This window comes from Patella vulgata, chromosome 2, assembly GCF_932274485.2.
Source record: "Patella vulgata chromosome 2, xgPatVulg1.2, whole genome shotgun sequence".
NCBI lineage: Eukaryota > Metazoa > Mollusca > Gastropoda > Patellidae > Patella > Patella vulgata.
In genome coordinates, this window is record NC_065880.2 from 72,181,099 (window position 1) to 72,208,754 (window position 27,656).

A 27,656-nucleotide genomic window follows, 5' to 3' on the forward strand; every position below is an offset into this window, starting at 1 on the left:
AGGTTCACATTTAGTGAAACAACCTTGGTTAATTCAGTTTAATACACGTATGAAAAGTATTTGTTCTTTTACAAATCCGATGTGGTTCTCCCTTGTCAGTGATGTAGGGCGGATGGCCTTGCATGCACGTAAAAGAACCCTTGAAAGTTGGAATTTGAAATAAGAGTAGGCCGTAGCTCTGCTATCCTCAAATCACACGATACGGCGTATGCTTGTTTTTATTTATAGCCCAGTCGGTGCAGAAAAGTGGGAAGTTAAACCCCATTTTATTTCATTTCCTTTATGCATTATTGGCCTTATCTCTGGTACATTAATTTATAATTCACGTTCCCTGTGGGTATCAGTAGTCTGCAAAATCAATGCCAACCTAATGTATTACTAAATTGTTTAAGCGGCATTTAGTAACTGGACGAGAATAGCTGTGTATAACTGTCGACCGGCGAAACCAGGAGTTTCCTATAAACCATAAACCTGTAAACTTTTATCGTAGTTGTTTGGTCAAAACATGCTTGATATATTTTTTTATGAAATGCGTAGATTCTCTTGAATATAATTTACAGAGCTATTTGATTTTGAATAATGCGAGGTAATGAAGTGGAGAGGCCATATATATATATATCAAGTTTGAATAAATTTGGTGAAAATTATTTTCTATTGAGTGGGAGAACAATAGAATTATTGTCTATGTATATATACTGCTTAATACGGAGTTTAATAGTTAACAAGCACCCAGCTTCAATTATAACTGGTGGATGTATTGTTGCTGGCTGCCTAACCCATGGCGGAGAGGAAGGGCATTATACTTCATTGCACACCGCGAACGCAGTATATATGATATACGTGAATTGATGAATATATGACACGACAGGGGAGGGTCGTTTTCTGATTGGTTTTTACAAAACGTTACAATACTATACGCACACAGAAAGTCATAGTCGCGTAGGTTGATTTAAGTGTGGTTAGAAAATAAAATGATTTTACACTTAAAGATTCCCTCATTCATATCCAACTACAGATATAAGTTTGACCTGCTAGTATTGACTTGTTGCTGTTGCCTCATGAACTTCGCCATTTATAACAAAAACTCCGATATACGTCTTCTTCGCCAAGGTGTTGGAGACGGCGCGCTGTAATAATATCACACGGTGAAGAACACCCAACTAAACCTACCAACGATTTGAAACCTTGAAGTGAATTGAGTGAAAATAGACTGTAGTTTATTTGATCACAATGTGTTACGGTGGCTGGTTGGCTCGTAGTTTACTACAAATCTTACTATACGTATTATATGTACACAGTGTACGCTCTACATTACCGCCACAGGTAAGTCTAAACATCAATAGCTATTCTATTTCATGTTTTAAGTCTTTTTAGATCAGTTTATTCTACACAAAACATTTTAATGGTCATATCGTTTCTGTTTTGTTAGTTTATTTTTTAAAGACTAACTGTAGCTATTTTTAAAGACTATTTTGGATTAGTCTGACATTAATAGGTACATTCATGTTTTAGGTCTTTTTAGATCAGTTTAGTCTACGTAAAACATTTTGATGGTCATATCGTTTCTGTTTTATTTGATAGTTTATTCTATTAAAGACTATACTTAATTCGGATAATTTTATAATACATAGTACTGGTTGTGGAGAAATAATTATTCTCATCGCCCAGACTGAATTGCTTTGTTGTCGTTATTTTAATAAAGTCTTAAACAGTCGATGGGCTACTAAATATATAGATATTGAACTTTAAAGCATATGCTTGTTTCAATTCTAAAAATCCATTACTACTAATATTGAACGTAGAGGACGATCAATGCAATTTGATAAGTTTATAAACAAGGTAAAGTCCTCAAATAAGAAAGGGTATCAGGTGTTCCATGCAAAGAGTAACCATACCATTACCCTGCCGCGTGAACGACACTTACAGCCAAACGGAACACTAGTTTGGGCATGATTTCAGAACCAGTGTCTGTCAGTGAGAACCAAAATGGAACAGTAGTACATAATATTTATTTCTTCAACCTGATTTTGACGAAACCGCGACTGAAATAAGATTCGTTGGACGAAGCAATTTTATAATGTAAGATGTCGAACAGTGAAAATATTTTATATAGGAAGATTTCTATAATTTGCATCCGTCTTAATAATAAATAAGATAAATGACATTAAGTACACTTTCTTGTTGTACACCGAACTATTCCATTTAAATGCGAAACAAGTATAGCCGTATAGATTGTTGTGGCATTTGGCCGGTAAACTAAATACACCTATGTAGGACACACATATATATAGGCAAAATACAGAGAGCTAGATCACTATACATGCTATATAGGTCTTCTTGTGAATGAAAGCGAAAAGCGTTTTGTGAAGAAAAAAAAACCCGTACTTGACTGAACACTAGTGTAGATAAGAATGTATTATAGATTAGGGAATGAATTAATAGCTGGTAGAATATGTAAACTATTTGATGTATGTATTTATGTATATAACAACTGAAATATATGTATATATATCTACGTTACATAATAGCTACCCGTTTACCTGCTTTATATATCTATATTATATACGTACGTACGATACCAACACGACACATAGTATGTGGTATATATTTTTATGTAAGAAGAACTCCGTGGCACTAATATATTAATTCCTACAATATTTGTACAATGGTGTTTTTGACTGGTGTGCCTTAGACGGTGAGGGAACGGGGTGGTCGGATGATCTAACGCGTTTCCTCCCACTGCTAAAGACCCCTACGCGAAAGCGAATTACTGAAATAAAATTAAACCATATGCTAGTCCCGAAATGACCTAGTTTGTGCCGCGTGGACGTTAAACTTCATTTCTCTCTCCCATAATATAGTTAGGTTTAAAGGAGCTAAATCGCTAACATTTGGGACCTAGAAATTCACAAAATTGGGTTCCAACGCATATAATACTGTAATATGAATGTATATAAACTGATTTAAATTCAATGGTTTCCGTTTTTACTCCAATTTCAAATCAGTTATGTTCGACGAAATAAGCCAGCAGTTTCAAGTGAGTGTAAATTTCTAGCGTCTGGTTATTCCAGTCTACATACGCCGTTTGGTTTGGTGCAATGTGTCTAGCCTCGTCCCTCGAATCTCTTGATACAACTGGAGCTGAAGCGCATTATGGTACACGATTCGTGTACCAATGGTAAAATGTTTATTTTGTCTTAAATATTGGATATCAAAAGCCCATCTTTTTCCGGTAAGATCACAACATGAGTGTTGATTTAAATTTGACAAATAAATCGTGTTTTCAATGTCGAAGATTTTGGATGATATTGACGCAAAGACTGGACATAATAAATTTACTTTTTATAAGGCTGACAGCCAAATCTCCTTAATACCATCCGAGAAATATATAAGGAGCCCCGGTGGCCCAGTGAGTACGGTGCTGGCTCGATAAAACCAGGAAGTCCGGGATTCGCCCAGGTGTTTGCCGAGAAAGTTATCCGGGATCTTCCAGCGTGGTTTCTCGATGTCAGCGGTGCAGGACGGAGGGCCTGGCGAGGACAGCGTCTAGTCCTTAGGGTGGGACGGAAAACCTAGGTCCGGTGTACACAGGGGCGTGCGCGTAAAAAAGAACCCCATGGCAGTCTGATTTCGATGGGCCGCAGCGCCGCTGTCCGGGTAAAATTTCCCTCATAGCACACTGTCTGTCTTCATTAGCCCAGGTACAGAAAAGTAGGAGGTTAAACTCCATTTCACAGACGGGACGTGGTTTGCTTGATAAATTAATGACAAAATTGCTACTTTAAGACCTCCGTGGAAAAAGAAATTGATTTCATTTCTCTTTTAAGCACATTGTTTACATATGAATCAAACGCGAAAATTACCCCCTAGGAATATGTAATTCTGTTATCAAACAATTGTAATCTGTTTTGGTGTGGATGTGGGGGTCTAATTGTTATTCCTCTAAAGGGTTATCCACTAGATATACCCGGTAGGGGGCATGTTTTAAACTCTTAGGAGAAGAGCGACGCATATCTTGAGATAAGACGAAATTACTAAGAGATAATTGGTATTCGGAATCTAATAAACTCTGAGTGAACATGAATTATGAGTGAATAGATCGACAAAGACCTGATAAATTATGATAAATATTAATTTTACCCAACTGCATGTTGGTTACATGAAATATGAGGCTCATAAACATTTACATGTATGTCAAACAATGAATAACTCATTAAATTCGCTGTTCATAAGGTCATAACCAGGAGGCCCGGGTTTCGATTCCGGTGGTGGCCGAGAAAATTCCCTGTTCTAGATGTTCGGATGGGGCTAATAACCAGGGTCGCGTGTACACGTTGGTGTGCACGTAAAAGAACCCATGACAGTTGAAATTCAATTCCTGTACGGGCAAAATTTCCATCATAAAATACTGTATGACGAAGGTCCACCTTAATTATATTATACTGGTTGGTGCAGAAAAGTGAGACGTTCTTTTGTCCCTGGCGAGAGAAGATGTTTTGAAAATGAAAAACTGACTGTAAATGTTGCGTTCTAGAGTATATCCTAATGTTTCTAGCTTATGCACCAAATTAACGTGTGGCAATCTTACCAATTCGTCAAAATCAACATAAAATCAAGACTAAAAGGGGGCCTCCAAACTAAGTGAGTAGATTAACTTCTTTAGGGCCCCCTGAGCATACCATATTCGAAGGCTCCTTCTCAGACTAACCCTGACCCCCCCACCCTTTCAACATTTCATCATTTCATCGAAACATTACATCTGAAGGTAACTGTCTTCGTCATTATGTACTAAAACTAAACCCGTCTTTTAAATTTTGCTGCTATATTAAGCCATTTATTTATCACCAAGAAACATTTAGAATGGATACACTAAACCTTTAAATAAACTTGCCTCGTACCACTAAATGGCATGGGTCATCGCTTAAAGTACAACGCATACTGTCAAGTTCAAAGGTAACCCAATATCATACATGCTGTGAAAAGTGCACTTTGAGAATTCCGCTCCAGTCATTGTAAAGACATTTTGTATCTTGAGTAAAAATAATAAACAAGTGAGTGGGGGATAACTCTGGGCAATCCTTGTGCCCCCATCGCGATGAATAAGCGAAACTAGGGTGATTCACCTATTCCGCACCCCACGCATAGATCATTTCTCTCCTCGAATGTAGGCCATTATATTTTTCAGTGGATGCGAGGATGAATTTTATTTATTTTAGAATAAATATATGCCCGACAGTCCAGTCTGTCCCCGCAAGTGAACGTAATGGCCATCCCCGCCTTATGAGATAAGAATTAGGTATTAGAAGTTTTGATGATTTATTACAATGGAATAGTTTTTAGCAAGCTTGATGTTGGGTGCGCTTTAGATTATACGGTCTGTCATTTAGTCAAGTGGCGTGACTTTGATCCCACGTGCCAGGAAGTATGGCTGCATGCCTAAGAGCTCGTAGGTTTTTTCCGGGACCTGAGGTTTCTTCCAAATGCTGAAGACCCGTACGGAGACGCGAAAAATTTAAGTAAAATTGTACCATAATATGTTCGTCCCGAAATGACCTAGTCTGTGTTGAGTGGACATCTCTCTCTCTCTCTCTCTCTCTCTCTCTATAACATACTGTCGCCTTGTGTTGTTGAATCGTACTCTAGTAGTAATTCTAGTAGGGGAACGGGGGCTGCTCTGTGCTTGGTTGTGAAAGTTTAGTTTAGTTAGCAGACCGTCATTTATTTTAAGTCCAGTTCATATATAAGGTAATCATTGATGTTAACCTTAAATCGGCGTGTCTCATCTTAATCGTTACCAAACCCTAAATGTCTCCTGTAGCCTGTTTCAATATGACTCAGAACGGAAAGCGCATTCAGTGCATCTCGTTATCATCCAAGAAACCTTGACCTATTTGAGAAAAAAACTTGAATGGGAATATCACACCAGTCCCATAATAGACGACCACTTTGCTTACAAATGTATGGAAGACATTATAGCTCTTTATTGGGAGTCCTGGAATTTTTGTTAATAATTCTTATTTAATTAAAGTAAACGCAAACTCAATTCATATTTATGTGAGATATAATTACGCAAAGTAACCAAGATAGCCATACCCATGTATACGCTTTGGTTAAGTAAAAGTTTTTGAAAACCAACTCTGTCGATGGATTGAATCCCTGTGCCATATTTGACTCATTATTTACTTCTAATTTAGATATTTTGTTCGATGAGTTTGGAATAAGTTGTAATGATTAGCCTAATCACGACGTTAATTGAACCGCGGTGTGAATAAAGATAGGCCAGATGTTCAAGTATATCAAATGCGACCATGTGTATAGTGGTTATGACGGCTCCTCTTATAGCACTGTATTTGAAAAATAGATAAGCGTTATAGAGCATGTAGGTTGCCATATATTGAACAATTCCAGTCAGATTTGTATGGAACTGTGGAATTGGTATATATAACCAAATTGGCTTCATGCACAAGTAAACCCAAAATTAATTGACGCAAGACCCTTACTTTACAGAGTTAGAAATGATCAAATAAAGTTATAAATGCTTTCAAAAGTCATCTACCAGTATGTCGTCCATTTAATTAAAGGACAATATTGGCGTTCGTCAATTGCAATTTAACGCATTTGATAGAACCGGTGAAACATATTCCAGATATACTTTTAACACAGAAATGAAATGAAATGAGGTTTAACGTCCTACTGTTCTACTCCGACTGGGCTACTGAAGACGACTTTTAACACAGAGATCTTGGCTACGGTTAATCTGTAACAAAAATCAGAAAGTGACGCAAATAAGGGGAAGCGGTTATTGTTACCGACTGAGATTTGATGATCTAATCTTATTACAAATCTCTTGAAGTTTACGGGTCAAAAGATTTTCGTTCTACATTTAGATTCACGGGTCTACAAAACTACACTCGATCCCTGCATTGGCCGAGAAAGTTCATCCAGACTTTCCGGCGTGGTCCCCCCCTTGTCAGTGATACAGGACGGAGGGCCTGACAAGGACAGCTGTCTAGTCCTTCGGATGAGACGAAAAACCGAGGTCCCGTGTATACATTGGAATGCACGTAAAAGATTCCTTGGTAGTTGGAATTCGATATAAGAGTAGGCGATAGTGCCGCTGCCCGGGCAAAATTTCCCTCATAGCACACTGTATGGCGTATGCCCGTCTTCATTAGCCCAGCATAGGAGCAGAACAGTAGGACGTTAAACCCCATTTCATTTCATTTCACAAAACTACACCAAATGCGTATACATTCTGCACACAGAGAACTACTTACAATGAGAATAGATATCTGCCTTGAATAGTATACTAGTTTGTAATGCGGTTCTAATCCGTTTTACATCTTTCTTACGCACGAAGACGAAAAAAACATTTTCAATTTTATTAAATGGATGCAGAATAAATACTGCTTCATATTCTCGAAGTATACTTAGTGTTTTCAACTAAAATCGTCGATGTGTATGAATTAGAATGCCAGTTAATCAGCTTCGTGTCTGTTCTCAAACGGAGCTAATTGTAGACAGACGGCTTAACTTTCGTATGTTGCGTATGAACCCATAATCATAACTAAATACTTTTTTTAGTCCTAGATATACGAGTCTACAAGACTACATCAATTGCGTATAAAACCTATTCATTTCTCGTTTAGCTGGAAGTCAAGAAAAGATAATGCTAATTTCACGTGCGAAGACGTAGACAAGACTAACATAATACAACTATTCATTCTATCTATTAACCTATATTTGAGGTTTTTTTTTCTTGTCTTGATAGTTTTGACAAAGTAGATTATAATTCCTAGACGCGAAGGGAATATACACAGACTGTAAACTGTATTTACACCAGAACATTGAGATCTTCACGACTCTTTTATATTGTCAATTTTCTAAAAGACGGATTTTCTATTGATATGTTTGTCTATTTTCGTCTTTAGATAACTGGTAAAAACCACAAAGAATTATTAAATCGATAGGAATTCTGTCTGGGTATTTATAGCTAGGGTTATAGCCAATATATAATTAATGTGAAGTGAACAATGTTTAGGCGCCTAGTTCACAACTGTTCTTATGGCGACTTTATCACTGTTGTGGTAATTTTCTCACCTCGTCACACCAAGACTTAACAGTAGGATCAAATGCTTTGGGGTAAAAAAAGGTGTTCTTGATAAAAACTGACACCATTAATATATATGTTACAGGACCCCCTACGCAACCACGCAGGAATAAAAATGTAAATGTTTGATAAAATTATACATATATTTATTGTACCACAGCCCGCCTGTCCCTCTAATATATATTGTATTATAAGTATAAAGCCCTGGTTCGGTGTTTGTCAAGTAAGTTTGTCGGGGATTATCCAGCCCGGTTTTCCCCTTGTCATTGGTGACGCCATGGAGCGTATTATTAATATTTCTACCCTGCTTTCTCCGAGATACCACTTTTTAGTTATCTCGCAACTTTTAAAAAGCTAACTGTTTTTGTTGTGCTTTTCTGTATTTCGGACTAAAATAAGTAAGCGGTGATTAAAGTAAATGTGAATGAATGGAATGTAATGGGGTTTAACGTCCTACTGTCCCGCATCAAACGGGTTTATGAGAAAATTTTGCCCGGACAGCGGCACTACAGTCTACTCTTATTTTGCATTGCAGCTGCTAAAGTTTATTTTACATGTGCGCCAACGTGTAAACATAGCAACGTTTTTTTGCCCCATCCGAAAGACTAGACAACTGTCCTTGTCAGAACCACCGTCTTGCACCGCTGACAATTGGATAACCCGCTGGAAAATCACAAGGTACTTTCTCGGTCACCACTTAAAGCGAACCCGAGACCTTCTGATTAGTGAGTCAGCGCCTAACTCACTAAGTCATCTTGTCTGCTAAATTGGAACAAAATAGGCCTTAGCATCGTGTGTTCTAGAAAGAATGAGCGGAACCTATATCGTGCACGACAAGTACCGAGTAAATATTTATACCACTTGTATATAAATGTAATCCTTTTAATACTATATTACCCTACATATAAACTGATTGGTTTAGAAGAAATTCAATTCACATGGTACATTCTTTTGCTTACTGCAGCAGACAAGTACCTCATTAACTTGCAATATGACTTCTAAAATATCGGCCATTAACTTGAAAGAACACAGACAATTATTATATATATGCCAAGTTAAACACTTACTTGTAATTTATACTGTTGATTAATCTGTGGGTACTCTTGAAACCTTGCAGACAATGGTGAAAATAGGCGTTGTTGATATTAGATTTGAACAAAGTAGGCACTCTAGGCAAAATGGTCGTTTGTAATTTTGTCTCACGTGCTCACGTAGCCTATTATGTGTAGAGCTAACAAGTGTATTTTCGTACAAAAAGGTTCGAATAAACTTGAGTGGTATATAATTATGTGAAGAATGTCGATTAGTCAATTAGTATGTAAGTTAATGTTACACCAAGCCAGACTACTTAGAGAGATGTGACCAATTGACCTAAACGTAAACACACAACGAGTAGGTTAAACTTAAACGTAGAAATGATTGACACGAAAACGAAATGAAGCTGTATGAAATTGGGATTGAAGTCCAACTTTTGTGCACCATACGGAAATTTTGCCCGGACAGCGGCACTACGGCCTACTCTTATGACGAAAGGAAACCATGTCGGAAAATCGCCATGAACTTCTTAAGCCAAAACCAAGATCAATCCCAGGACGTCCAAGTGTAGGGAGCCAGTGTCTAAACCACTGAGTCATCGCGGCTCCCTAGACGCCGAATCTTTTTTTTTCCATTTTCGTATATCCTTATGTATATATTCTTTAGTCGTCTGCTGATTTAGCCACAAGCTAACCATATCTATCTGGACAAATCTGTGCCGGGAACAAGATCATAGTGGCTAATAGATTGCCTAAACATTGCGAAACCAAGAAATATTTTGTGAGCCCTGTTCTTTTCTGAATTCGTCGAAAAAACGAGGTCCCAGGTACAGTTGAGTGCACGTAAAAGAACCCCTGACAGTGGGAATTCAATTGCTGTCCGGGCAAAATTATCCCGGTTGGTGAAAAAATTAGGAAGTTAAACCCCATTTAATTTATTTGTTCTTTTCTTTATGACGTAAACTAAATCTGATCTCTAAATTTCAGAACGGCAAGACGACGTTAGAACCAACAACTACCCCAGTGAATTATAATACAACCTATTCTACATCAGATATAGAAGTTAAAGAAACAAATATAGATTCTATTCTATGTGAATATTACAGTAAGTGGAGCAAATGGACTCCGTGCAGTAGAAAGTGTGAACAGGTGCGTGAACGACGATGTCGCAGACCGGAACAGTGCGGTAACAGTTTTGTCAAGGAAAAACGGACATGTCGACGACAGAAAGGAAGGTGTTCTGTTTTATCTTATAAACTGTTGGGTTTTAAACGAAAAAACCGTTTCATTGAGCAATTACTTTACGATTTATTGTATAGTTCTTGGTCTAAGTGGAGCCCATGTACGCGATCGTGTAAGCAAAAGAGACAGAGAGAATGCGCAGTACAACACATCTGCAGAAAAAGCTCAATACAAGAAGAAAGGCGATGCCGTGTAACAGGAAAACTATGTGAAAGAAGATACATGTTAAAACCAATCGTTCAAGTTACAAATAAACATCCCCGAGAAGAAATAGTCAACAATGCAACACAGATAAATAATACAAAAAATGCTACAGCCAATGAAAGTAGGTATAGTGTCATTATTTTTGGCTTAATACCTGAACATTTTTATCTTTGTGTAATATACCCTGCTTTATTTAACTACCGTATTCCTTTTGTGTATATTTTATGACCATTTGATAGCGACTCGTTTGAATGACGTTTGACATTTTCCCAGAAGAAAAAAGACCCAGGCACTCTAAATAAGTTTACTCTAAAATTATGTAACTGTTGATAATCCTATAAGTACTCTAAATCACAGACTGGTCTGTTCAGTTAATCTCTTGCTTGGTTAAATAGCAGAAATGCGATACCTATGATTATGAAAAAAAAAGAAAAAAATGTTTTCAATTATTTAAATTGCAGTCATAAATTTGCTGGCTGTGTCTTTCTAAAAATGCAAGATGATGAAGCAAGTCTTTTGTGATGGGGAGCCGCGGTAACTCAGTTAGTAAGGCGATGGCCTGCTAATCCTGAGTTCCCGGACTCGATCTTGGCTTGATCTTGGTTTTTTACCTGCGTGGTTTTCCCAAATAACAGCGGGTAAACGTTCTGTGGGACGGAAACTGAAAACTCGGTCGCATTTGGAATTCGAAATAGGAGTAGGCCGTAGAGCGGCCATCCGGATTAAATTTACCTCATATTACATTGCATGACGTATGACCGGCTTCATTATCCCGGATGGGGATGAAAATTCGGACGTTAAAGGATCCAAGCATTTAAATCAATATCATCCACAGACTTCGACATTGAAAACACATCTTATTGGTCAATTTAAATCAACATTGAGGCTGTTATCTTACCGTAAAAAGTTGGGCTTCTGATATCCAATTTTTAAGACAAAATGAACATTTTAAAATTGGCACACGAATGCCTTCGAGCGCGACTTGTATAAAGCCACTCGATGAACGAGGCTAAACGTATCCCATGTAAGATCGGTGTAGACTGGAATAACAGTAAATTACAGTAAAAGCAGAAACGATTGAATGTAAATCAGTTATGAAATTAAATGAAATGAAATGAGGTTTAACGTCCTACTGTTCTGCTCCTAAATTGGGCTAATGAAGACGGAAATGCGCCATACAGTGTGCTATGGGGGAAATTTTGCCCGGGCAGCGGCGCTACGGCCTACTCTTATATCGAATTCCAACTGCCAAGGGATCTTTTACGTGTACGCCAATGTGTACACGGGACCTCGGTTTTTCGTACCATCCGAACGACTAGACAGCTGTCCTTGCTAGGCCCTCCGTCCTGCATCACTGACAAAGTGAAACCACGCCATAAATCAGTTATATACATTCATATTACATTATGATATACGTTGCGACCCATTTGTGTCCATTTCTAGGTGTCAAAGAATAGCGATTTAGCTTTTTTAAACCACATTTTATTTCATTGTATTTATACAGCACAACAATTCAAATTAAAATCTTTTCTGTGTGCGCGTGAGAACTGTTCTATCGCTGGAAACAGTTCTTAAACTGTCTTCAAGTGTACGTATCTTACGTGCCACCAACAATCTGCAAATAATGTAATGACACATTTTTACGCAGCCTAAAGGTAGTTTTGAGAAACAATGCCTGTTTGATATTGTCTTCTCGTGTTGCAAAGTGGTGACAGTTGGGTTCGCTACTACCAAGAGTTCAAGTGGGCTTATAGCATATTCCTATATGTTTTGCCGATGACAGCAGAAGCTAGGAATTCGTGTCTAAAGGTTTCTTGTCGATGCAACCATATCGCACGCGTCTATAAACCACATCAGCGTTACTTAAAGTAAATTTAAATAAGTACCGCCTTCCTACAGTTTAACAAACTTGAATAACTATCGCCAATAGCATTCCTATCACATTCGGTTGAAATAAGGTTTTTGAATGTGTCTTTACATAGCCCCAGAACAACCAAACACGGTGACCTCATTTGACTGAAATCCTTTATGCACTTCTGTACAAAATTTCCAAATTATCTCCTTCAGGACAATTTTCTCTAACTCCTCTGGGGGGAGAAAAGGTTGAAAACGCGAAACGAACGTCTTTACGGTCTTTCCAATTTGTGGCCCTTCTTGAGGTGCGCGAGAATCCTACTAAATGTACTTAGAATCCTCAAAAGGTTTTGAACAAGAAGTAAAAAGTATAGCCAGTTCTACGGCTGACGCCGATGGGGTAATATGCAGGTAGCACTCTATTCCACAGAACTTAAAAGTCAATGTCTATTTTTTGAAAACACGTTTAGTCATATCAGTAATTTTTCTTCTGGTGTGTTTATGCAGTTGTGCTTACTCTGCTAATATTTCCAGACTGATAAGAAGGGATCACTACTTCATCTATTGTCGTTTTCAATGATCGCGACTGAATAGAAGAAAGTGTAATTGCTTTGACATTTACAATCCTATTTCAAATCACCGTTAATCATGTCTCGGTGTTATACGGCATATCAGGCCAAGAAAATAATACGTGCGTTTACGGTTAGATCTATTTCATAAGGCCGCCTTCAAGTTTGGTCAAAGACCACGAGATGTAAATAGGGCTAGCGCTAATCATAAACCCCTAACCCCAACCCTTGACCTAGCACTAACGCTTACCCTAACCCTTACCTACAATCTCGCCAACAATCACGTGCCCTAACCTTATTTACATCTTAGTGACCTTGACCAAAAATTGAGCTGGCCTTAATAAATAGATCTAGCCGTGTGTTTACAGTTACTTGGTCCTAAAAAATAGGGTCGGTCGATCGATATTTTAGGGTAAGATTGGATAGAACTAACTGAACTAATAAATTGACATTTTAATAAGCTATATCGATAGCTGCAGCATATAGCTTTTGTGGTGTCATTTTAATATCGTAAAGTGTTTATTTTCTAGCATTTCTAGGGTTCTTGAAAATCATGTCGATTCCGACTGCAGTTGTGATTAACTTTTAGAGTCGGCGATTTTGGCTGAAAAAATAGGGTCTGTCAGGTAACTGTAAGCATATGTAGACGAATTTGTCCTCACAGAAAATGTTATTTCATGCAATGTGGGACAGTACTTCAATTTAAACAAGGCAGAAACAAAAACTGTTGAGAATTAACATTTAACAGACTGAGTGAGATACATGGGTGTTTTTTTCATGCAACATTATTTCTTCGTGCTCTAAGTGGTTATGTGAAAGAGACCAATCGTTAAAATGTCAAGCGATTTTGCAAAAGAAGATTTAAAGGAGCTAAATCGCTAATATTTGGGACAAAGAAATTGACACAAATGGTTCGCAACGCATACTTTTGTAATGTGAATGTATATAAACTGATTTACATTCAATCGTTTCCGTTTTTACTCTAATTTCAAGTCAGTTATGTTCTGCTAAATACATCAGAAATTTCAATCGAATGGCAATGGTTATTCCAGTCTACACCGACAGTATTTATTGCGCATGCTCTCCAGATTAGAATAAGATGTCACCGTTTGACATGACTTGTGGAATACGTCTGGCCCCGATCTTCTAGTCCCTTGTTACAAATGGCACTGAAGCGCATTATGGTACACCATTCGCGTACCAATGGTAAAATGTATATTTTGTCTTGGATATCAGAAGCCATTTCTTTTCCTGGTAAGATTACAACATCAATGTTGATTTAAATCGACAAATAGTTCGTGTTTTCAATGTCTTTGGAGGATATTGAGTTAGAGGCTTAGCTACTTCAACACATCCATTAGGCTCTAAACTTGAAATTAATTTGTCGACAACATTATCAAAAAATTCGCTGGTTTTCAATTTACAAATCCATTTTATGTAAATGTTAAATAAGCCTACAAAATGAGATTATATATAGGTTTGTAATTTGTGAACCTATAATTAGGGCCGGATTAACCTGGTGTGCTTCATGGGGGCCCCATCACATTACGCCAGTCAAGGTCAACACACCCCTTTGTTATTAGGGACTTATACTGGTGTCGGCACGGAGTAAGGTATCTTTTACCGGGTGGCGTGCTGTGATTTAGCTCACATAGATTGTTCACTATATGTATTAAAAATAGCAGAGGATCCAGTACAGATCCATGTGGAACACCAGCGGGGGTGCTTCTGGGGTCCGAGGAGGTGTCATTTATTATTATACATTGATGTCTATTTTGAAATGATCTGGATGCCAGTGCAGTAGTTCTACTCGAACTACAGCAGCACCTAGGTTATGAAAGCCTTTGTTGACAGTGCCAGTAGATGTATGTTGTGTTTGCGACTAACGTTGCTAAACCACTTATATTTTACCAAAGTATCTACCGTCATAAATGTATATTTTGTAAAATTTAGAAAACGTTGTTTATATTTTGTGTATTTTTTAGAATCAGAAAGAAAGGGAAAAATAGGAGTAGGAAAACTGGATAGTCTTGAGGCACAATGTGGCATTAGACCTCCTAATATGTCTGGATCTTACAGAATAGTAGGTGGACAAGAAGCGAAAAAACTATCATGGCCGTGGATGGTTAGTATAATTAATTATTAAATACATAAAATGAAACCGTTTTTATATTCTTATAACCCCGGGATGGTTAGTATAATTAATTATTAAATACATAAAATGAAACCGTTTTTATATTCTTATAACCCCGGGCGTGGAGGGGTAGGTAGGTGGATGGTCGAATGGTCCAACCCGTGAGCTTTGGGTCGTACAGTCTGTGTCAAGGGTCAAGTAGCCTGATTCGATCCCAACCTTTTGACCAAGGAGAAGGGTCTTCTTTTCAACCTCATTCGTTTTCTCCACCCCCCCCCCCCCTTCCCAACACCTCCTCGCCCCACTGCTAACGACTCCTATGTGCAAGCGAATTATTGAAATAAAATAATTGTACCAGAAATAACATAGCAAGCGAATTATTGAAATAAAATAATTGTACCAGAAATAACATAGTTTGAGTCTAGTGAATGTGTAATCCAATTGTCTCCATCTCTTTGTTTATATATATTAATAAATTAGATCACAGGTAATTTACACAAATTGTCCTGATATTGGTTTAAAATACAATGTACGCTTGGAGACATTCTAGATTTTACTATATTAAGTTGCAGAATAATTTCACGCCATATACAATCTATTTGATCTGATGAGCGAGATATTAGATTGGCTGAACCAAGTGATATATATATATATATATAAATCAAACGCATATCAATAATTCTAAGCCAACGTTTCCCCATCAGAGACTAATAATCATATAGCCATGCATTTACAGGTGGATTCGAGATAGCTGTGGTGTTGGCTATATATAAAACATTAGCTAACAATTCATGGTCGACAACGGGTCGGGGTTGATGAAGTTATTTTATTACGGAAATTTTTGGGACAACGCTTTTTCGATGTCATCAATTTCAGAATTGTTAAATATATCATTATATGGCAAAATTAAAAAAAACATGGCAATTTGAACATTAAAGTATGGGGAATTTTGTGCTAATGTATCGTCATCGATAAAACTCCATAGGCCTTTGGCTGACCCAGGGTATGCTTACTCTTCTAGAACACCTGAAACCACTTCCCTTTTGAAATGTTCACATAGCTGACAAACGTTTGTAGTTCTTTTCCATTGCCGTCTTTATCTCATCTATCTTGAAGGGCAAATGATGGAAAGATTTTCTAAGTGCCCTGGGCAATTTTAGACTGTAGAGTGCTGGCACGATATATCATTGAATCGATGTATCGTGATTCATCTTCTCTCGATTCGCGTATTGAATCGCGAGATGCCGATTCCATTATTTAAATGGGTTTTTTTTGTCGCTTCAGTAACTAACCTATCACTCTAAATTATCCACGTCACACATTATCTATAGGTACTCAAACACCCTTAAATTGTTTTGGTCCTTGGAGCCACGGTGGCTAGGTGGTTAAGACGCTGGCTCTAAATTATCCACGTCACACATTATCTATAGGTACACAAACACCCTTAAATTGTTTTGGTCCTTGGAGCCACGGTGGCTAGGTGGTTAAGACGCTGGCTCGCTAACCTGGGGGTCGTGTGTTTGATCCCTGCATTGGCCGAGAAAGTTCATCCAGATTTTCCGACGTGGTTTCCCCTTGTCAGTGGTGCAGAACGGAAGGACTGACAAGGAAAGCTGTCTAGTCCTTCGGATGATACGAAAAACCGAGACCCGTGTATACATTAGAATGCACGTAAAAGATCCCTTGGCAGTTGGAATTCGATATAAGAGTAGGCGATAGTGCCGCTGCCCGGGCAAAATTTCCCTCGTAGCACACTGTATGGCGTATGCCCGTCTTCATTAGCCCAGTATAGGAGCAGAACAGTGGGACGTTAAACCCCATTTCATTTCATTTCATTTGTTTTGGTCCTTACATTGTTTTTCCAGGTTTTAGTTACTCCAATAAAAATATAAATTATTCATTTATCCTGTTGTTTTCTTGGTACATAATGCATTAATTATACATCGCGATACGAATCGTATCGTGACCACAGTCGCAATGCCCAGCTCATCATTACAGTCTGTATTATATACGACTACGATTTTTCATGCAATCTCATAAGTCACTGGTTCCGCTAAGTAAATTAAAATTCGACACAGATAAGATATCAGAACGAAATAGCTTAGTAGAGTAAAATTTGACACAGATAAGATATCAGGAACGAAATAGCTAAGTAATAATATTGGGCACCAATGTTCTTGGTTCTCTCCTGAATTCGATCGAAAGCGAATGTTGGAACGATCGAAACCAAATTAAATATAACTTTGAGCTGTCTACCGTTTATCCCAAATGTTAATAGGTCTATCATTAAATTTCATGTGGAATATTGATTTAATTGAACGCAATCGGGGATCTTTCCATCCGAAATTATACTGACGACCAATATTTGTCACGATAGTAGGACACACTGTAAAAAATATCCATTTTTTATGTGGCCGAATTCCGTAATTTAACACCTTTTTTCTGTTAATCGATGGATTTTTTGGAGAAATTGTGTTAATTGTCTGAATTATTTCTTCAAATTACGTGTTTTATGTATTTCTGTGGAATATTCAGTATTAAACAGGAAATTTCCGTGAAATTTAGGGATAAAATGTTTTATTCCCTTCTATAACGGACTTAATTCTGTTATTTTACGGAATAAACGGTGGAATGACAAGGAAGTTCCGTGAAATTTAGGGATAAAATGTTTTATTCCGTTCTGTAATGGACTTAATTCTGTTGTTTTACGGGATAAACGGTGCAACGATAAGTAATCGTATACATATATAATCATTCCTTATAATCATAATGTTATAGTATTCATTTCAATTTATTAACCATAATATGAAGAATCATATTTTGTAACGTTTGGTATATTATTTGACATGTATATCTAATTTCCATTATTTATAAGATCTATAAAGTGTATTGTTATTCATCATACGGTAATCAGATTGTAAGTATTTTCATAAATATGTAAAAGTATGTTTTAATGCTGCGGGTGTTAAGGTTGTAATATCTGGTAAAAAAAAAAGAAAAAAAAGCACGCTAAAGTCCGGATAGTACAACCGGTTGGCCAGTGTAAGTCGGTTTGTCTCTATGGCAGAGTCTGCATACCTGCGAATTGATAATACCGCAAACTTAAATCTGAAAGCCTCCAACCACTGACGAGTAGCGGTTTGTGATACCTTGCTCTCGATTCTTATAATAGCGAAAAGAGGTTACGTTTAAAAATTATTTGCGATATCACTTCGGTGGAAGCGGACGTTAAATAAAGCTATTTCACGCACGCGTATAAAGTCAATGGTTAATTCAATGAAATTTTTATCACCTTCATGGTCACGAAACAAAATTTACCAGGATTTTTTTTTTCTGTATTTGAAAATGGAATTTATGTTAATTGAAGGAATTTCTGTAAATTACAGGAAAAACAAATACGGATAAAATTTTCCTGGTAATTTTTGTTTCCGGAATTTTTTACGTTTTTTCAAGGAAATTTTTGTTACAGTGCAAAATTAAATAGTATAAACTTTTATTTACCTAAGGGCTTATAGTGTCATTCACCTGTTGCTGTTGATGAACTTTTATACTGAAGTTCACACCATGATCGATAGCGACTGAAAGGAAAGAATATGGCACCAGACTCAATTCGATTCTTCAAATATTTTTTCTTTGCTTAACTAGTTGATAATAGGGAAAACATGATGTGCTATAAGTGCTGTAATGAATTGATGTTTATCGGACTATTGTTCATAATGACCATTTTATCTTTAAAAAACACGCGCGTGGGTATCACTTTCAATTTTACCGGTATATAGACGTCATAACGAGTATTCTTAGACATATACCCAATCAATCGATATCAGTACTCTATCGATTACAATTATTGTCAGATATTCTAGAATTTTACTAATCCCCGGGCTTTAAAAATTGGGTAATTATTCAACTGACATGTCCTTTGTGGGGGTCACAGCTTCAGGACGCGTCAAACACTTATTTCAACTGTGTATTGTTGGGGTAATTACATGCTTATTTTAGGCGACGCCATCTTTTCAAACCTAAAAGTCAAGTGAAATTGTTAACATGTTGATATAATCTTATGAAATGGAAAGAGTTGACATTTTCACGCCTTGTAATCTGCTAATCAAAGTGGTAATTAACATCCATAAATAAGTTTTACGTTAACAAAATCAGCACAACATTAAGTCATGTGTACAATATGATTGGATCAAGTCTCTGATGATTATATAATTGAACAAGAACTAAAGTTAGCAATAGATTATAAACCGTACAATTTAATCACGACATCACCCCACACGATGTCAAGGACTACCAGAATTACTGACCTATAGTAAAGACAATTAACTATTATTTTAAGAACCCAGTGGCGTGCACAGAGCCGATGATTTTCCAGCATGACTTCCCCTTGTCAGATGCACAAGAATGAGACGACAAAGCTAGGTCCTATACGTACACGTTGCCGTGCACGTAATACAATTAACTTTGACTTTGGAATTTGAAATAAGAGTAGGCCGTAGCGCCACTGTTCGAGCATAGTTCCCCTCATAGCACATCCCTTGTTCTATTTTGGAGCCATTCCTCCACAATCTCGGAATTGGCATGCACGTTTAAGGCCCCATGATAGTACGAAGAGTAGCCACAAATGCATGTCGTCATTAGAACGGTTGGTGCCAAAAAGAGGGACGTTAAAACTCCGCTTCATTTCATTTCGATAGAGACTAGAAGATTCCCTGGCCCAGCAGACATCCACACGTTAAAGAATCACTGGCATGGGAAAGATCACTGCCCTATTAAACACATATGCGTAACACATGTTACAGAATCACCGATATGCGAAAAACAGGCATTAGTTACTCACGTGTTACAGAATCAGTAACATGGAACAGGTCATTGACCTAGTCAACACGTCGTTGTATATTATCTGGTCAGTTAGGGGTGATCTGGCCGGTTAGCGAAGATATGACTATTTGGAGGACATCTGGCCGATTGAGATTGGGGATGAGATGTGGAATATTTTAGTACAGGAAATTCGTCTATCGGCGATTCTGGGTTAGGGTTAGTATTAGGTAAACCTAGACCCTGGGCGTCTCAACTGGGTAGGTGGAAATCCCCGATATGGTGTTTTATAAGCCAGTTAGAAAGATAGACCGAAATGTTGTTTGTTTGGCAGGGCATATTTTAATACGGAAAAGTCATCTATCGGGAATTGTGGGTTAGGGTAAGGAGGTCTGTGATCATTTGGTCAACCAAATCCCCCCTTATATCCCCTTGGAAGAACTGTTCTAGAGAGAATCAGCATATGCAGTTTCGTGTTAATATCGATAAATTCAATTCCGGGTTATACCAGGGTGAAAAAACTTTTGATTCTCACCTCCGGCTCGCTAGAGATTCCCACTCCTCAGATTCAGTGTGGCCAACCAAAGTCTTCACATTATGCTATCTGTACATATTTAAATTATCGACTGCGGTCTGATTGATCGATTCTGTGAACATATATTATTCAAACTCTTAATATAGTTTCGTAATAACAATCTCTGCCATATAAATAGTAAATGTATGCTGTATCCGCTGTTACCTGTCCTTCCCTATAAATTTGATATCTTTGGTGGCCTCGGTATGCATGGTGCTAGCTCACTTACCAGGACGTCCTCGAGATTGTCCAGTGCGGTCAGTGATGCATGGCAAAGGAACTCTTATTAGTTGGAATTCTAAATAGTGCCACTGTTTTGGAAAAATGTCCCGCATAGCAAACTGCATGACGCATGTCCGTGTTACGTTAAATCCAATGCCATTTAATTTTCCAATAAAGAAAAACTGAAAATTCAATAATAATTAACGAAAATATTTCGCATAATCGTCTTGTTTCGTGTATATGGGATGCATGTTTCAGACTAAATACAATATTCCAGTGATATTAAAACGAAGGGCGAATAGTATACTGAAACGCACAGGTTCTTCTAAAGCCGCTTTGGTTCCAACATTTTTGTATCATGTTTATAGTATCTTCTTTGTAGAATTTGTGGTATTTATTTCCAGGTGGTGTAAGCTTTCATTACTTCCAAATATATAGTTAGCAGAGCTATGTTTAGTGTTGCTATGTCTATATATCATTAGCCACAGCTAGCCGAGAGAAAAGGGATTTACGCCCACTCGACACAAACTAGCTCATTTCGGGACCAGTAGATGGTTCAATTTTATTTCAATTATTCGCTTGCAATTGGAGGAAACGGAGGACCAAACGAAATCCCACACGACCGGTTAGGCGACCTCACTCCTTGGGAATTAAAACAACGCCACTTTACTAAATGGCCAACCTTGTGGAACCAATGGAACTATGTACTTTTTGGAAACAAGCGAAACGTATAATTCTGAAAGTCATCCTCAATACAAATGTCTGTTGCGATAAACTTCTGGATTACCGCCAGAATTATCACTGTTATTAATATTTGTTTATATTTGCACACATTATTTTTAGATTGAATAACAGGTTTTATTATAGGATTTATTGTACAGGATTGTATCTAGAGAAACGATATAAAGCTGTATAGTGTATATTTCGGTCTTTGAGATGATGGAGAAACGTTTCTCAAAGAAATGTTTGGTATTTGGTATCTGTAAGATGTTCTTGCTTTCTTTGTCATGTTAGTGTAAAGAGTTATATATCGAGCCACCCCATTCTTACTGATATTGCTAGTATGTCGGTAACTAGCTGGAATGTTGTAGGCATGCACAATACGTATTGCGTACATATTTGACGTCATTATTTAAGAATTATTTCTTTGTTTTCTGTTTTAAGTAAAGATTGTAAAGTGCATCCAAATCTAAGACATTATTTACACAATGTTACATCTCAATATAGCATGCACTATTATGATACACAGTGTGGGGTTTAAGCTGACTTACTATATTATTTGGATTTTAATCAATTTATTTAATATTTTACTTCAATATGTATCCATATCCCAGTTCTTAATATTTCCAAACTATTTTGATCCTTTGGTTCCATGTTAGATTTATGAAGTGATAAAGTCAATATTTATATATTCAATTGAATATACGGAAATGGTTCACGCACAACTGTAAAGGCATTGGCGCATTTGTAAGTCCGTAATACATTACCCCTTATCTCTATTTGTCGACAGTAGATATCACATAACGTTATAAATCCAAACGTAAAAGTAAATATACCTCTGATAGCTACACGGCATATGTGATCTAGTTTTCGGGGAAAGAATAAGCTTACCATGTCTTGCAGCTATGAAGTCTAAACTGACTAGAGTGGATCGATTAACAATGCCCACAAAATGCGTATAGAAACACAAAGCATGTGGTAGTAAATTGTAAAGCTGAAGTAGTATTGTTTGTTTACAAAAAGTAATATGTGGCAAACATAATCTACATAAAGGTGTAATAATGTAATTTGAAAATTTTATATTCAGCCAATCTAAAACATTTTCTCGAAAATCATTTACTTTAATAATTCAGTAATAAAACGTCCCTAGCCAATCGTCATAGGATCATATCTATATATCGTCATATCTATTTAATTATATACTTTGTTGTTCTTCAGGTAGCTGTAATGACCAGATGGAAAGAACAATATTGCGGTGCAACATTAATTGCTCCTCAGTGGGTTTTAACGGCGGCTCACTGTGTGCGCAAGAAAGGTCGGAAGCGAAAAGTTATACTGAAAATCGGTGAACTCGATCTGGGAGAATATGAAGAAACGGAACTAACCGTTCATCCCGCGAAAGACTTTCCTCACCCTGACTTTGATTATGCCACCATTACCAATGACATCGCATTAATCAAACTTAAACGCGCAGTAGAAAGTGATAAGATAAAATTTGCCTGTTTACCAGACAAAAGGGACAAAGTTCGCAGAAAAACTTTATGTTACACAATCGGTTGGGGCAAAACAAAAAACACACTTATTTATGGATCAGAGAAATTACAGGAGGCACGCGTACCTATTGTTAACAGGAGGCGATGTCAAAGTGTATTCAATTATGACATAACAGATACCCAAGTCTGTGCAGGGTATAAAAGGGGTGGGGTTGATTCCTGTGCTGGGGATAGTGGGGGGCCTCTCATGTGTTCTAGAGAAGATAACAACGGTGTTAAACGGTGGTTTATTTACGGAGTAACGAGCTATGGCGAAGGCTGTGGTAGAAAGGGAAAGTACGGAATTTACACCAAGGTATCTAGCTACCTGTCGTGGATTAGGAACACTATAGAAAATAACTGAGACGATTAAAACATAGTGAAACGATATTTTGGTAGTGACTGGTTTAAAACAGGAGATAATGAGATGTCGGAGGTCACCTGCTCAGCTTGAAACAGACGCCTTCAAGCCAAGGCGTGTGGTGAAGTCTGTTAACTTTCTTCACCACTTAAATTACCAATATGTTCCACAATTACCATGTCTTACATTGACAGGTTATACGCATTCAGGCTGTCTGGCCTTTAATAATACAATGAAAATACTGGATGATGGAGTCACATAGACTCTATGTCTAGCATTTTACATAATTACAACAGACACATATGAAATCCGCTAACAAAATACTACTTGTATTCTTGGTGTTGTTATATTAATTTACAATCTATGTGTGTTATTTTAAACTGTGATTGTTGTTCTTTTCTTTAAAAAAAACCTTAAAAAGAATGCACAGTGATCCAGAGGAAATCAGAGTTGTCCCTTTGCTGTCACAGTGCTATTATTTCCTATGTCCCGCGGGGAGAACTTGCTAACCGACCATTTCAATAGGGCTATCACATCGTTTACAGCGCAACCTCTAGAAATGTATTTTTGACTTTATAGATTTGATATTTGTTTGAATTGGTATTTTTTTGGGGAAATATACCTTGTTTACGTATAAATCGAATGTTAAAAGTGTCATTAAAGAATATTCTGTTTGTGGTTGAAATGATTGTCATGCTGACTTGAAAATCTAAAAATTTAGGATGCCACTCAGTGAGCCATAGTCAAAATTTCAAAAACTTTTGTGTTGCATTTTTCAATCAGGTGGAAGAAAGCGGGTAGGAACATGGGCGCATCTGTGGGGAGAACATGTTTCAACTTTTTGGACCAGGAACTGAGCCGAAAACGCTACTCATCTTGTTATTGTTCTTCTACTGCTTGAATGCGACGTTTTTCGAATAAAGCCTAAGGCTCCGCCAATTCAAGTACAATCGACATGAAACTCGACATGCTTATTGGATTGAAGGACGTATTGCAGTGACGTCATGCTCGGCTCCTGGTCCATAGTATGCTCGTATTTGTTAAATGATGAGTCCAGGGGAAGAACGGCCTAATTCACATTTCTGTCTTTTCGCATAAAAGGCAAAACAGACTTTTGGGCGAGAATGCTTGAAGGAACAGAACAACGAGTTGGTTTAATTACAACTTCAAAACGATGCTTAATACGAATCATAATTACCAGTACAACAACTAACTTCCACTTTTAAGCCAAATTAAGGTAAAAAGGGTACGATTGACGTATTTGTCCGGAAGCCCATTTCAGAAGGGCCTTGGTTCGATGTGACTCCGATCGTTTTTACCTGAAATGGTTTGTTCCACAGAAAGCTTATACAATTTGCTTCCAGATGACGTTATTAACTGGGGTTCATTGAAAAAGTGACTTAGATCGTTCTTCTCCGGGGCTGTTCAAATGTAATCGTATACTTTGTGTTTTTCTTGCAGCTTATATATATATATAGCTTGCACAAATATAAGTACATATTATATATATATATATGTGTATATGTAAACAGGCGTAAATGATTATTTGATATAATATTTATTATTTTGTTTTAATTATAATTTGTGTGCTCAATCTGTTCAATTACTAAATGATATAGGAAAAAATATGAACAATTCTATCTTAATCGATTGTCGATTATATATAGTTTTTAGTTTTAAAAAAAAATTACTAATCTGTCAAAATATCAATTTAACTAAATTCATGAAGAGTCTGATTAAAATGTCCACCGGAGCCGAATAGAAGAAAAAAAAAAATTAGATTGGATAATTATGACAACGAACTGAATTGACGACTTAATATAGTCAACTGATGTAGAAATGAAATGGGGTTTAACGTCCTACTTTTCTGCATCGACTTCACGACGCACATACGAAATACCACTGCTATGAGGGAAATTTTGCCCGGACAACGACGCTACGGTCTACTCTAACTTCGAATTCCAACTTATTCAAGGGTTCTTTTACGTGCACGCTAACGTGTACACTGGACCTCCTGGTTAGTGAGCCAGCGTCCAACCCACTGAGCCACCATGTCTCCCGAATTGACGAGTTAATATATTAATGCAAATGACTGAGTTTTAAACTCACTTCAAACACAGGAAACTTGGAAATTTTAAACTTGTTTTTTTTTCAAGGTTTACCAGTCCATACATTATGAAGTCATGTCTGGTATAATTGACAGTATATAGAAATGGCTTACATGAGGTGTTTTGTAGTCGTTGAATGTAGATATTGACATGTTATTTCCTTCACTAACAAAATGGAATGTTCGAGGTTACAACCCAACGTTACATTATATGTTAAACCAACAATGAAATTGAAGGTGGGCATCCTGTTTACCACCATTCTAGATAATGCACCTTCTGGATATTAAAAATATATATATATAATATAATATAAAAAAAACCTTATAAAAATGACATTCATTTTTCATTTCTATGCTATGTAACTACACCAAATATGAACCGATTTCATAAACATCCTGTACAATCGATTAAATACCAAAATATAGAGGGCATACTGTCATATCTCAGTTTAATAAAATAAAAAGTACGGGACTTCTTGAATTGATTTATGTTTATTAAAAATATTTTATATGATTTAATTGTATGTCGATCAGTGGCATGCAGGGAAGGGGAGGGGGTGACGACAAGGGTCAACCATTTGGGGTACCAAACTTAATTTATGAGGCTTAATATTTAAATTAAATTTTAAAAGCAAGTTTATATCATCTGTTTTTATATATTTAATATATCTTCCTTTCTCACATTTCTCAGTACTAGGCCCTATATACTTTAGTCGGGTGCTTTTGCATGAGGCACAAAAAACATGCTATAGAGTCAATTTGTGGCATATCTGAGTCATGGTTTATGTTTGGCACTGGTTGAGCATTATGATTATGATTATATCGTTAAAAGCCGCATTGGAACCACGTGATTTTTTGCAATTTAGAGGGGGCGCAGAAACTCAAAGGGGGCGCAAAACCCGAATACCACGATGCAAAGCGCGCCATTGCGCCCCAATCACCTAGCTCCTGCACGCTACTGATTTAGTGGGTTTTTTTTTTCAGACTTTAATTTTCGAACAGTTGGAATAAGTTTCAACTGTAAATATTATATTAAGGCACAGCAAGGCATATCGTTCACATATATTTTAAAGTCGATGTACCATTTTAATTTACAAAATCTGTTCTGCGTAATTAGGCCAATAAGAGCTTAACAGATTTTCATAAAGAATGGCCTGGCTTCTACAAAAAAGAAGGTATAAATGTTTTAATTGTATGAAGATGGCGATGTGATCTTGTTGAAACCAGTGCAAACTATAAATAGCCATAACAAAAATTCATTTGGAATTAAGGTGAATAAATTTTGAACCAGATTTTTAAGTTCTTTTGATTGTGCATAGTTTTAAACGTTTTAGAGATTTCAAAGAAATAATATTATTAATTTATAAAAAAAAAATTCAACCATGGCAGTCTTTTCTTAAAGTTGAAAACATTCTATATTATGGTCATCTACAAACTTATTGGATCTTACAAACCCTCACATTTCTTAAATAAATTGTTTGAAAATTATAATTCTTAAATTGGGAAACGAGCTTTGTTTCGTTTTTAATAGTCCAAAATTTCGTTTTACTTGTCATGGTTGTTATATAGCCCGCGTTCTAGTTTAAGTGAGGGATTAGCCAATGGAAAGGTCTGTTGCGACGATTTCTTGGCGTCAACGCTGATTGGTTAATCAAATGTCTGACGTCATAGGGCCAAAAGCAGCTGGAATGACCCCAGACGCGACCTCCCACTACAACAGGTCAGATCTTCATGTAGTGGAGGCCATCTAAAGTATACAAAGACGAAACGAAATATAAATGTATTTTAACTAGATTGCATTAAGCACAGAACTTGGACATTTATAAAAAATTAGTGGAAGTACTGGAGCTTAAACTGTTAGAATTTTGAATTTACATACATATCCAACACTAACAGTTATAATGTTGCAGTGAGATTGTTGTGCTGATCATGAACGTCTCAATTTCGACCTAATCACATCGTCATGTGTGTGTAGCATAAATAAAAGAGCTACTTTCTTTTTTAAATTCTTGAGCGGTGGTTTGACAAATGTCGGAAGAAATAAAACTGTTTTGATATTAAATATGTTGCTTTATATAAATATTGTTATAAATATTGTTATTTTTTGTTCCTAGAATAAATTATATTGTCCATTATTTGTTTTTTTTTTCTTTAAAAAAAAGTTGGGGGTTAAAT

General features: G+C 36.9%; 1 protein-coding gene across 3 annotated transcripts; it reads left to right on the forward strand.

Moving 5' to 3' along the window:
- The first annotated feature begins 940 nt into the window (after positions 1-940).
- Positions 941-27,616, forward strand: LOC126810360 (plasminogen). Of its 3 annotated transcripts, none has more exons than XM_050535369.1 (4): positions 941-1,323; positions 10,132-10,715; positions 14,999-15,138; positions 22,700-27,616. In XM_050535369.1, the coding sequence occupies exons 2-4, from the start codon at positions 10,694-10,696 to the stop codon at positions 23,375-23,377; spliced, it is 840 nt and encodes a 279-aa protein (XP_050391326.1). In that variant the 5' UTR covers positions 941-1,323; positions 10,132-10,693; the 3' UTR covers positions 23,378-27,616. The 3 variants fall into 3 exon arrangements, with proteins under 3 accessions (XP_050391326.1, XP_050391325.1, XP_050391327.1); XM_050535368.2 differs by having other exon boundaries at positions 943-1,323; positions 10,132-10,711; XM_050535370.1 differs by lacking the exons at positions 941-1,323; positions 10,132-10,715; positions 14,999-15,138 and adding an exon at positions 22,428-22,544.
- Positions 27,617-27,656: the final 40 nt, after the last annotated feature.

Coding starts and splice junctions, on each gene's coding strand:
- LOC126810360 (XM_050535368.2), top strand. CDS start 1,231: ATGTGTTACGGTGGCTGGTTGGCTCGTAGTTTACTACAAATCTTACTA. Junction 1,324..10,131: donor GCTCTACATTACCGCCACAG/GTAAGTCTAAAC, acceptor TCTAAATTTCAG/AACGGCAAGACGACGTTAGA. Junction 15,139..22,699: donor AACTATCATGGCCGTGGATG/GTTAGTATAATT, acceptor GTTGTTCTTCAG/GTAGCTGTAATGACCAGATG.